Here is a 12,958-nt window from a genome sequence, read left to right on the forward strand (position 1 = left end):
CATAACATCTTTACTGTCTTTGGTGAGGATCCACAAATACCACATATATTGATTGACTTGAGAGTGTCATACAATGGAATCTATGAGTTTAATTTTGAAAACTTATAAAACTCTAGAACAATAGTGGAACAAAGAACTTGAGACATAGTGCTTGATTTGATCATTCCGTCTTTCAATTGCTCAAGACCCTAGTGAAGGTTAAGAAGACCCATGGTTGAAGGTAATATGGGTAAGTTTGAAAGTCAGATTAGTTTATTCTAATCCAAAGGAGCATTTTTTATTGAACGCATGTGTACTTTTGAGGCGTGAAAACATTGTAGCAATTCTTGATCCATTGTTGAGTTTAGCTTTGCTCAGGGACTAGCAAAGGTTAAGCTTGGGGAAACTTGTTGACGGTCACTAACATCAATTATAAACCATCAACATAACTTGTATTTATACTTAATTCCATCACTAAACAAAGGTATAGGGGTTTAAACTAATAAATTCCATGAGTTTTGGTGAATCTATGTTTTCAACATGGTTTATCTAGAAAACCGTCAAGGGGGACCTATTCGTCAAAGGAAATTATGAAATTCTGCCACATAATCAACGTGGGAAGACTCTAGAAGACTCTAGAAGGTGAATCACCAAAGCAAAGTCCATGTCTCTGACATGTGGGGCCATCTGGCCCCACCTAGAGGCCTCCCAACCTATGCCCCCCATGTTAGCCTCTCATTGCTATGTCAATTCTCCACTGCCTCCTAGGTTGCATCTACACCGTCCTTTAAGTTGGTTTGATCTAAGGGCTCACATTGGATGCTCTGACCTATATATACCAGCCCCTACCACCCTCCCTAGAGCCATCCTAAAACCCTAATTCATATCATGAGAATTAGAGCCAGCTATCAAGAGAAGGTTAGTCCTCTATAGGATCTAGTCTTATAAATAATAGTGAGATAGAGAGTGAGGGAAGAGTTTGGAGGAGGTGCCGGCCTATCGGTGCTCTCTCTATGGTTTGTACCATGGCAGATTCAAGTTCTATCTGAGCTTGCATCCGAGATTTTTCTAGTAATCAACTTCTAATTCAAGTAAGCATCTTATTTATATTGTTCTTTAGGTTCACAACTCTCTTTTGAGTGCTTTATTCTTGTTCTAGAGGGAGTACAATATTAATCATAAGTGTAGACATGGTGCTTAGACTTGGGTTAATCATGGATGCACCCTACATTCCGAAAGGTGGTAAATTGCATGAGTGACATAAGTTCTATATAGCCTGTACTATATAGCTTCGTTGATCCTTTGTAGTCCACCTCCCATTTGTAGGCGCACGTAGGATGCGGTTGCAAAGGAAAGCATCCTTTGCTGGTATTTTTCCCTAGTAATGTCCCAAGTGGAATAGTAGAAGACATAAGCTTACCCAAGTTAGAACTAGAGAACTTTATTTATCCTCTCTAAACATCCTGCTAAAAGTCTGCCAATACAAAAATATTTCTAAACCTTAGGAATGACTAATCTTCGAACGACTGACCTCTAACCCTTTATCCTAATCCGTTCCACGTGTTTTGGTATTCTTGTTGGTATTTTACAGGATGATGCACAAAGGTCAAGAGCATGTTCACCCGGTCGTCTTCATCTCGCTCCACTTTAGGATGAGGGGGACATCCGGTTGCAAATTTGCTCTGAGAAGGATCACTCAACATCAACATTCGACCACGCCAACATCCAGCTTGGGGAAAAGGCATCCCCTATGTATCTAGCTAAGTATTTCTTTCCTTTTGTTATTTTTAAGTTTGCTCTACATTTGCTAAAAAAAGATGCATAACTAAAAGCAAAATAAAAAATTATCTTTGTTTTATATATATTAGTAAGGTGTGATCTTAAAAAAATGAGAAAACAAAATAAAAGGTATGTCTAGATTTTTAAGAGTTAAATAAATGGACTCTAAGGATAATCTCTTGCAATGGAAATGATGAATAGTTGCTCTATTGTAATTTCTTTCAAGTACCTAGTTTTCAGCCTTGAATTCTCCCAAGTTTTGGATAAGACTATTTTGATATAAGAATTTACTCTAAACTTGAAACTCGTGGGTAGCATATGCTTGATCTGAGTCTAGGTAATTGACAGATATGATATAAGAAGGTCTGAGCTGTTGTTTATCTTGTTCCAAGTGACACCAAAGTTCTGGAGATTTATCTTTTGAAAAACATAAAAATACTACATGATGAGTTCCTATACGACAAAGCTTGAATTCCTACTAGAGCCATACATGTTATTTAGACTAGGAAAACTTTCACTTATATGCTGCTTGTTTTGCATTGAGTTTGGTCAAGCTTTGTTGACCCTTATGAGAGGTTTGTCATGCTCTTAGAATCAAGATCACGTACACACCACCCACATATGCACTACTCCTACACTGGGGGTAGGCGCAAAAACATTCCATTTTATTTAGATCCACCCAAAAATGTTTTACTCCTACACTAGGAGTAAACACTAAAAATATGTTTGATACGATATCCACCAAATAAATGCTCCAAGTTCTTGTTGCTATCTCTCAAAAGTTTTTGTTACAGAAAAGAAGCATGGGGCTATGCAAAAGTTATTCATTAAAAAAGAGAAATGAGAAAAAATGGACAAGTGTCCAAGATATTGAAAACAATGGGTACTCAGATGCCCGTCTGAAAAAAGAAGAAAAAAAGAGAGATGAATAAGATAGCCTATGTTTTCTTGCAAAGTATTTTCTAAATTCCAAAAGAGAGATATGTTTTCAAGGAGCATAGTAGAATTAGGTTAGCCACCATATATATCCACCATATATATATATCCATTCTCATGCACATCTTCAATTGATTGTATGACTTAACTCTCTTTGGATCTGAGGTTTGACTTTACAATATATGTGTTGCAAGTATCCTCTTTCATGTTTTTTCCACTCCTATGAGCTCCACATAAGCCTTAGTTGTAGGAAGAGAAAGATATAACATCACTATTGCCTTGGTGAGCATCCACAAATATCACATATATTGAGAGACTTGAGAGTGTCATACAATGAAAGCTCTGAGTTTTATTTTAAAAACCCATAAAAACTCTGGGATAATGGTTGAGCAAAGAACTTGAGACATAGTGCTGGACTTGATCGTTCTATCTTTCAATTGCTCAAGACCTAAGTGAAGGCTAAGAAGCTCCATGGTTGAAGGTAATACGGGTAAGTTTAAAAGTCAGATGAGTTTATTCTAATCTAAAGGAGAATTCTTGTTTGAACGCATGTGTACTTTTAAGGAGTTGCATCGATGTTCTAAAAAATCTTTAAACTCCTGATCCATTTATTGAGTTTAGCTTTGCTAAGGGACTAATAAAGGTTTATTCAGGGAGTTTGTTGATGGTAGTTAACAACCATTATAAACCATCAAATAACATACATTAAGGCATGAATATAATCACCAACAAAGGTCTAGGGGTTTAAACTAACAAATTCTATGAGTTTTAGTAAATCTATATTTTCTACAGGGTTTAACTAGAAAACCGTCAAGGTGGACCTAGATGTTAGACTTAATCATGATTATCAGCAGGATAAATAACTCTAGAAGGTTCTAGAGGACACCACACTAAAGCGAAGGGCGAGAAGTCACCAGGTGGGAGAGACCGGTCCCACCAGTAGGCCGACTAGTCCATGGCCCCACCTGTTAGCCTTCGTCTTGCTACGTCGGTTCTCCACCGCCTTAAGGATTACATCTACTCCGTTTATTCAAGTTGGTTTGATCCGAGGGCTTAGGATTGATGCTCCGACCTATATATACTAGCCCCTGCCACCCCAAGAGATAATCAAACCCTAATCAAGTCATTGGAGAAGACAGAAACCCTAATCATCCTTAGAGCTCCATCATATTCTAGGGCATAGCTAGTTAGGTTAGGTCTAGAGGGAGGCAAGCAGTCTTTGCTTGGATTCCTGATCATGTCAAGAGCATGGTTTGGTATAATTTTTGTACCCCTCTCTCTTTTGCATGTCTCATTACTTTTATATGTTTGCTACAATTGTTATGACAATATTAATCATATTGCTTATGTTCCTAATTATCATGTTCATCATCTACTTTGATTATATACTTAATATAGTTGGATTATCAACATATCCATGCATAAGTTCATATAGCGCTCACTCTGGTGTACACGGGGTGAGTGGTTGACATTGTGTAAGCATGGTGCTTATACGTTGTTTACCTATAGATCATGGATATGACACTCCCATTGAGTCCTTTGTAGTCCACTCCCCGAATATAGGACAAGTAGGAGCTAGTTATGAAGGAAGACAAGCTCTGTTCTTAATCTTCCTTTGTAATATCCCTTATGTGTAGATATGAAGTTAATCTTAGCCATGATTACTAAGTATAATTGCACTAATCAATGTATGCTTTGACTTGTCATTAAGAATCATTTAGGAATTATTCCTCTAATATTCTACTTAACCATGCTAATGATATATAAAGGAGTACTCTGAGTGATCAATGATTAGTTATTATGCACCATTCATATATACATTTACCTCTTGACTTACCCTTATTGTGAGTAGAATATTGGTTATGGTTTATTTCTCCATCAATAGCATAAGTTATCAATACAAGTCCTTGCTAGACCTTCTCTGAGGTAAAAATATAAATAATGATACCTAGAATACTCCTAGGTGAAGTGCTACAATGGTATATTATCTATGTGCTTACAGATTATTTTCATTCATATATATCTATATATTCTTCGTAGCCACATAAAATAATAAAGAACTACTTAGTGTTATTCTAAGTAGTAATACTAGCTAGTACCAACAAGCATCTCTAGCATCATCACTAGGGATGACAACCTAGTAAAATAATGTTAAGAGATGTAGACATACATTAGGTGGCTACTAAAACAAGTGACAAGTTAATAAATACCAACACCTCACCAAGGTGCTGATGGACAGGGGTAGCGGCCTCAACATACTCTATGCAAGTACCCTGGATAGGATGGGCATCCCGCGGAGCAGCCTGTACCCTAGCAAGGCACCATTCTATGGGATCATCCTAGGGAAGGAAGTAGTGCCCCTTAGGCGCATTCATCTCAGCATCACCTTCAGCCAACCAGACAACTTCTACAAGGAGTCGCTCACCTTTGAGGTGGTCGACTTCCCCAACATCTACCATGCTCTTCTAGGCCAACCATGCTTTGCCAAGTTTATGGCCATCCCCAACTACACCTATATGAAGCTGAAGATGCTCGGCCCCAAGGGGGTCATCATAGTCAAGGGCAGCTTCGAGTAAGCCTACTACTACAAGCAAGACTATGTTTCCCAAGCGGCCGCACTGATCTACCCCTGTGCTCCTAACGGCCTTGGTCACAACATAGGAAGGGTGCCGGCAAAGTCAACAGCCAAGGCAGCGGTGGTGCTCAACCAACCAAGCATTGGTGAGGCAACCAAGGTCTCTAGCGGCAGCGATGGCTTGGCTAGCCCCTACATCTAGGTGCTCAGACTACTAGAAGGGGTTGACCCATTCGAGGTGAGTTCTGACCTTTCCCCATGAGGGTAGTCCACCATTGAGCCATCCACCCCAAAAGTGACATCTCCCGAGCCAGTAACGGCCTGCCGTCCTCCTTCGCCAGCCTACCTCTCCAACAACAAAAACCAAGATAAGTCTCATTCTCCCAACCTTCTTGTTTTGCTTGTCATTACTGTTGTCTCCTTTATCCCAAGTAGCTTCTGCAGTGGCTTGGCTAAGTTAAAGGATTGACTAAGCTAATCACCTGTTGCCCTCTTTGAAGGAGAATTGCACCGCAAGGCCCCTCAAGCATGGTGAGGATGGGATAGATGGAATAGGATGACTGGGTAAGAGATCGGTGAAAGCACTAATGAAATGGCCCTGACCGTCATGTTACCAGCTATGTCCTCTCTCCCTTCTATTATGTCCATTTCATTCATTTGCAGCTATCTCCCTGTTTCCTGATCCTTCATCAGATCGCGTCTCCTAGTTGCACGATGGTATGGGCCCCCTAGAAGGGTCACTACCGAGGGTTCTAAGGCTGGCCCACTATTGGTGGTCCTTAACGACCATATCCAACCGCCAATTTATATCAAAAATAGGAGAAATAAATAAACTTTGACACATATGCATTTACTATTAACATAATGCCACTTGTATTGGAAGAATCATGTTTTGCAGGACATACATCTGAATACAAGTGGAAAACATGACAAAAGGCGCAACTCAGAAGGCATAAAGCAGAAATGCACAAAGGAAATAAATGGAGAAGCCCACCTTCACACCTTATCTGGGCATAGCACCGATGTGGGAGGAGCCCAGGCCCTAACACCAGCCCACCAGACAAAGGCAGTGGCTAGGCGAGCTAGCTAGGGTGTGGCTACACCCTAGGTGTGCTCGCACCCCAGGTGGCATGACCTAGGCCCATCATCTATTGGTGGTTGCATGGCGGCATGCAAAGGTGGTCTGCGGTGGTTTCCTATTTTACCAACACCAAAACGACCATAGAGTAGTATAAATGTAGGGGTGGTGCTCTCCTTCAACACAAAACTCGAGCTCTACTTCACTACCACACTTGTTCTCTTTTACCTTTTAGTAGTATTTGGAGCTAGCAAAGCTATCAAGGAGGGCTAGGATCCTTGGAAGAAAGTGAGAAATCTTGGTATCAATACAATGAGAATTTCTTCCAAAGTCTTGCTCTCATATTATCGATATAGTTGTGCTACAGAACTAGAGTATAGTTTTCATGTTATAATCATGACATATGAACTAGCATATAGTCTTTATGTTACAAGCTTAACATGTAAAACTTTATGATTAAACATTCATACAACTTGTATGATTAGAAATAGAGCTAAGTTGAAGTGGTGGTTCATCATTCCTTTTGGTTTGCCCATGTCCTATGCTTGTCGATCCGTAGGGTCAAAGTCTCAGGGGATGTAGGTAGTTTCTTTGTACACGGGTGTGGTGCCTAGGTGCACGAAAACCTTCGAATATGATGGTACTCCATGGTTGAGGGGTAGGCGGAAGGTGGTGATAGCCCTATTTGTCCCTTGTAATCTCCACGTTTGAGTATTGAGTAGGAGTCTTAAAGTCTCCCTAGCTTGCTGGCAGACCAATGCCCAAAGATCTCCCCGTCCATCTTACACTTAGTTCTAGCTCTAACCATGTAACTTGTATGATCATCAACTATTCTTTGCATGGCTATATTAGAACATGTCTGCTCCACTTAGGAATATTCTTTTATTCTTTGTTTTCCTTTTGTCCTTTAGGTTGGCCTAGATGTGTGTCCACTATCCTTGAATTACCATTTTTACCCCTATCATAGACTATTGGTAAACTATGCAAGTATGTAGTCTTGTTCAAATCCATGCTAGACTCTTTACACCATGCCTTCCTTTGGGAAAATATAAATAACAATACCCTGAATACTTCTGGGTTTAATGCTACAATGATAGATCCATGCGCTTGCAGATATTGTTTCTATAATCATTAAGAACTATCGTGGTTGGTGTTTCTTGATGGCGTTACTAAGGTTTACTAAATCTTAGTGATGGTGCTAAGAAATACCAACATGCATTTCTAGTGCCATTGATGGGGATGGATTCTATCTCAAACCTTGGTAGTGATGCTAAGAAATACCAACACCCACCGAGCATCAAGGCCACCCAAACATCTAAAGGTGCAAGGGACGTTCAATGTTGGGCACCAGAGGCCTTAGCCGGGCGCTCAGAAGCGAAACTGGCTAACCTTCAAATGATGTCTGAAAACCAACCTCGAGCCGATCTGGTGACCCAACAAGGGAGGCAGCGAGCCCCCGAGCACTGACAGACGAGCTCAGGAACTATACAAGTGGCTCAGTCGGGAAGCCAAGGATCTCTCTTCTAAGGGACATGACTAGGGGATGGAATGACTATAAACTTGGGGTTCTCACAAACTCACCCGCTAGTAGCATGGGCACGACAATCTTGGCCATCGAGGCCATTATCGTAATAGCTTACAATATACGGTGGCAAAAACCACAATCTACTGCCACCTATACGGTGGCAAAGACCATGGGGCATGCCTGACCTCTAGGTCAGGGCCCTATGGCGCATATGGCTCTGGCCAGCGGGTTGACCTTAGGGCTCTTCTGTGAGGTCCGAGGCCATGCAACATCGACCGTTGCCCCACTAACAGGACTGAACCCCACCTTATTCATGATAGAGGGGCAATGACCAACACATCGTCATTCCCCTTCCTCGATAGAGGGTAGAAGGATTGCCATGATGTCATTGAAATCCTTTCGCATTCTAGGGGAGGAGAACGCGATAGATGCATCTAGCGTCATGTTGTTGCCCCTCCTTTGCTAGAGTCCTTACGCTCTTGAGGAGGGCGACTTAGGCGCCAAACGGAGGTAGTCAAGCTCATTTAGAGGGAGGCATCGCACATCATCATCGCGATGGCCACCGGGAGTTGGATCTAGGCGGAAGAAGAGAAGGAACTAGAGGAGGGATAGAAGGCATCGTGTCCCTAGGATTCCCCTTTTATAGACCTAGTCGATGTGCAGCGAGAAGCTCCAAGCCCACCGATCAGCCATCCATGGATAGAAGGGGCCCTAAGGAATTGGCCAGGCGTCCCTTCAATCTCCGCGATGTGCCTAAGGGCGGTTGCATGATGGAGGCCATGTAGTAAAGGCAGAGCTAGGCGGATGCTGACAACGAGTCAAGTCCCCGCTCCACTTTCCACTATGCGTGCCGCCCACTCCGCGCACACCTCCTCATAGGATTTGAGGGGATCCAACTCCCCTCAGGCCCACCAGCCACCATCAACAGCCCAGATCTACTCACCCCAAGTGCCATGGCTTCTCCGCTAGATCTGCTCCACGGGCCCAACGTCCCATCTCCTAGATAAAGTGGGACGGCGTGGGAGTGCACACTAGAATTCCTCTACTAGGCGCGGCGCCCCATGCACCATCAACTGCCTGCACACAGTGTCAGCCTACAGGATGTGCCTAGAAGCCACCACACCCATTGACAAGGTGGCCCCATGTCACACCCAAAAATTTCAATTTTGGGTTGTGAATAGAAAACACTGAATAAAATAAATGATTTTATATTTTTCTTAAAATTTTCCAAGATTTGAATAGGTTGTTGATAATTTTAAAAGTGCAAAATGTGATTTTATAAAAAAACCTTTATAATTAAATTGATTTGTTTGTTGCATTCATGCCTTTGCATAATTTTTATTGAGTGGAAAATAATTTATTTAAATTTGAATTAGATGTGAATCGGTTTTTGCTCTGTTTATAGATTTATAAAATAAAGTATTTAAATGTTTATCTAAAAATAAGTTCAAAAGTTTTGCCTCCAAAAGTTCCTTTCAATTGGTAAAACTCAGGAAATGGTTTGAAAACAAGTTTGGTTCAAAAAGCTCTTGATTTGGCTTTGGAATGAATTTACAAAAATCAACAAAAAAAGGAAAAGGAAAAGGCGTCTCAACTCCATCCCTCTCTCTCTGGCCCAAGCGGCCTACTCCACCTCAGTCTGCTCCCTCTCCCACAGCCTAGCTGCATCAGCCTAGTAGCAAGCAGTAGGGCAGCCTACAGCAATCTGCCCGCCTCCTCTATCTCTCTGTGTGTCTCTGCCAGGATGGTCCCACACATCAGTGGCCTCCCTCTCATCATGGGACCCACCTGTCAGGGTTGTCACCCACCTCCCGCTGTTGCTCCCCTCTGCCAATGCCAGATGCCCATGTGACCTAGCCCCTTTCGCGTGGACTGAGCACCCCACGAGGATGAGGCCGTGCCACCAAGCTAGTCCCTGCTCATCCCTCGGATCGATGTGGTCATGTCATGACCCGTTCTTCCCATGGTGTCATGGCCGCCATTGATGCAACAGCCAAAGCTCCACCACTGCTAATCACTCCCTCTCTTCTCCCTCTATAAAAGGCGACAAAACCCTACAACTGCACACCTCCATCATCCCTCCCCTCCCCGTGCTTCCTCTCCTGCTCTAGTGCCTCGAATCACCACCGCCACCGCCATTACTAAGCCTAGCTCGAGCTCATCGATCACCCTCCACAGACCACATCTCGCATCATTTCTAATTACCCGACATCGTAGTGGCACCGCTAACCCACCAAGCCACTCCTTGGCATCGATTGGTGCTGATAGTGTCATTCGTCCGACGTGCCACCATTTACCACCACCACCACCCGCCCTACCTCATTGCTAGCTTCTCCTGTGCCACCTCCATCGATGAGAACACCACCGGTGTGCTCGCTAGGCCGCACTTGGCCTCCTTCGCCCCACACTGGAGTGCCTCAGCCGCTAGAGATGCCATCCTGGCTGATCCCCTCCACTATCGGAGACAGCTTCTTTGCCGAGTGTCCTAGACTTTGCTGAGTACTTTTTATCGGGCGCTCGGCAAAGTGGCTATTTGCCAAGTGCCAGGGAGAAAGCACTCGACAAACAACTGGCACTCGACAAATAGGTGGTTTGCCGAGTGCCGAGCACTTGGCAAACAATAACACTCGGCAAAGACCATGTTTGCCGAGTGTCGGGCACTCAGCAAAATAGAACACTCAGCAAAGGGCCGCCGCCGCCAATGGCTGGCAGCCGCCATTAATCCTTTGCCGAGTGTCTTATCTTGACACTCGGCAAAGCGGTGATTTGTTGAGTGCAATTTTTTTGACACTCAGCAAACCATATTTTTTTTCACTTTTGACCTCCAAACTTTTTCTACAGTCCCCATACAATATCTGGTACTCCATGTTCCAATGTGGCACATTTCTCAGACTTTTTCTATTTTTCTTTAATTTATTTCATTTAATTGAATTTTCTTAGATAATTGAAATTATAACTGCTAGTCATTCGAATAATGAAAAAAAATGAATGGAAAAATGGAATTCATGTTATTTAGTATAATGTGAGGCCGTATCCAGGAACAGACCACCAATTTCAAACATCTTGTTCATGAAACATGACCACAAACTTGCAGTCGAGTTGTTTTTAAATTCTATAAAAAGCAAACGAAGTCTAAAAATCATGAAACTTATCAAGATGTCATGATATCATCTGTGGAGGCTATGATAAAAATTTGAGAAGGTTTTGCGCAAGTTGTCATGTACGATGCTTGCAAACTGAAGAATCTCTGAAGAAGTTCATGAAACTTATCTACTATGCGAGTCTTAGGGATGAAGAGTCATGACTACCATATATGGATTGAGCGGCTTCTTCCAGCAATGGTTTGAGGCTATGTCCCTAAGCATGTCTGGCTAGTGCTAGCAAAGTTGAGCTATTTCTTTCGCTAGCTTTGTGCCAAGGAGTTATCTCAGACCGTGATTGCTGACTTGGAAAGAGTGGCACCTATGTTGCTCTGTAAGTTGGAGAAGATCTTTCCACCCAGCTTCTTCAATCTGATGCAGCATTTGATTTTGCACCTCCCGTATGAGGCACGAATGGGGGGGCCCATGTAGGGCCATTGGTGCTATCCAATCGAGAGATGTCTAAAGGTTCTTCAAAAGAAATGTAGAAATAAATGCAAATTTGAGGCTTCCATGCAGAGGCATACATTCTGGAGGAGGTGGCAAACTTCACAACAACATACTATAGTGATAACCTCCCTAGCGTGCATAATCCACCCCCTCGTTACAATGCTGGTGAAAATGAATCGAACCTCAGCCTTTTTCAAGGGCAACTCGGAAGCGCAAATGCATCGACCCCCAAGACCTTGAATCATGAAGAGTGGCACCATATCATGCTATATGTGTTGACCAACCTTGACAAAGTGGCACTACACATGCAGTAAGTTCTCAATGAACTTGTTAAATACGCTATCACTATTCTACATTCAACCCCCTTGTTTCTCGTTGGTACAGGGAATTTCTTTATGAATTCTAGAGTCAATCAAGGGATCCTACCCTGCAGCAGCTAGATACCCTTCTTAGATAGGGTGCAGGAAATGGAATGCCCGATTTCATTTCTTGGTTCAAACAGAAGGTACCATCCAATTTAGCTCGTACTTAGTTTGACATTCCAAGTTACTCATACGTGCGAATAATATAATGATGTATCATGCTTGAGCTTGTTGGGCTAGAGGGATGTGTCTATGTGTGCCGAGTTGAGACAGGTTGCTGATGGCTTTGCCTATAGGGTCAGGTCATTTTTTGGTTATGATGTGAATGGATATCGCTTTCGCACAACAAGCTACGAGCAGAGTCAGCCCAATCAAAGAACCACAAGTTCCAGAGTTTTTACTCCTAGCATTGATGAGGTCGAGTATTATGGAAGAATTAAAGAAATATACAAACTCAAGTTTCATGGTTCCAAACCTTTTAATCCTGTCATATTCAAATGCCATTGGTTTGATCCTGAAGTAACAAGACATACATATTCTAATCTTGGGCTAGTTGAAATTTGATAGGATTTCATCTTACCAGGAGATGATGTCTATATTGTGGCCCAACAGGCCACGTAAGTTTATTATCTCCCATATGCATGTCAAACCAAAAGGCATCTTAAGGGTTGGGATATTGTGCACAGGGTATCGCCACATGGTAAAGTGCCTGTCCCAAACGATGAAGATTACAACTTGGACCCAAACACATATGGCAAAGAGTTCTTTCAAGAAGAGGGACTAGAAGGGAGGTTTGGGATAGACTTAACCGAAGCGATCAAAATGGAAGTAGACAATTATGTTTTGTTTATTTTGCATCTCTTTCTAAGTACTTCTTGTTTATCTGTGCTTATTGGTTTACTCTTTTTAATTGTAGGTGATTGAACAAAGATGGTGGGTGGTGGGATGAGGAAGCTAGCATCCTTATATCGAAGGACAAGGACCGCTGCATTGGAGGAGAGTAGGAGGAGGAGCAGCCATAGGAGGGAGCCGTCGTTTCCGCCCCGTCATGTGAGGAGGAGGAGCAGGTGCCCTAGGAGGACGTCAAGGAGGCGTAGGAGGATGCGCAGGAGGACGACGAGGAGGAGGTGATAG

General features: G+C 42.7%; 1 protein-coding gene across 1 annotated transcript; it reads left to right on the top strand.

Moving 5' to 3' along the window:
- The first annotated feature begins 4,925 nt into the window (after positions 1-4,925).
- LOC136510701 (uncharacterized) lies at positions 4,926-5,270 on the top strand. Its single transcript, XM_066505066.1, has one exon. It carries the CDS (start codon positions 4,926-4,928, stop codon positions 5,268-5,270), a length of 345 nt encoding a protein of 114 aa, XP_066361163.1.
- Positions 5,271-12,958: the final 7,688 nt, after the last annotated feature.

The sequence above is a fragment of the Miscanthus floridulus genome, chromosome 16 (assembly GCF_019320115.1).
Source record: "Miscanthus floridulus cultivar M001 chromosome 16, ASM1932011v1, whole genome shotgun sequence".
NCBI lineage: Eukaryota > Viridiplantae > Streptophyta > Magnoliopsida > Poales > Poaceae > Miscanthus > Miscanthus floridulus.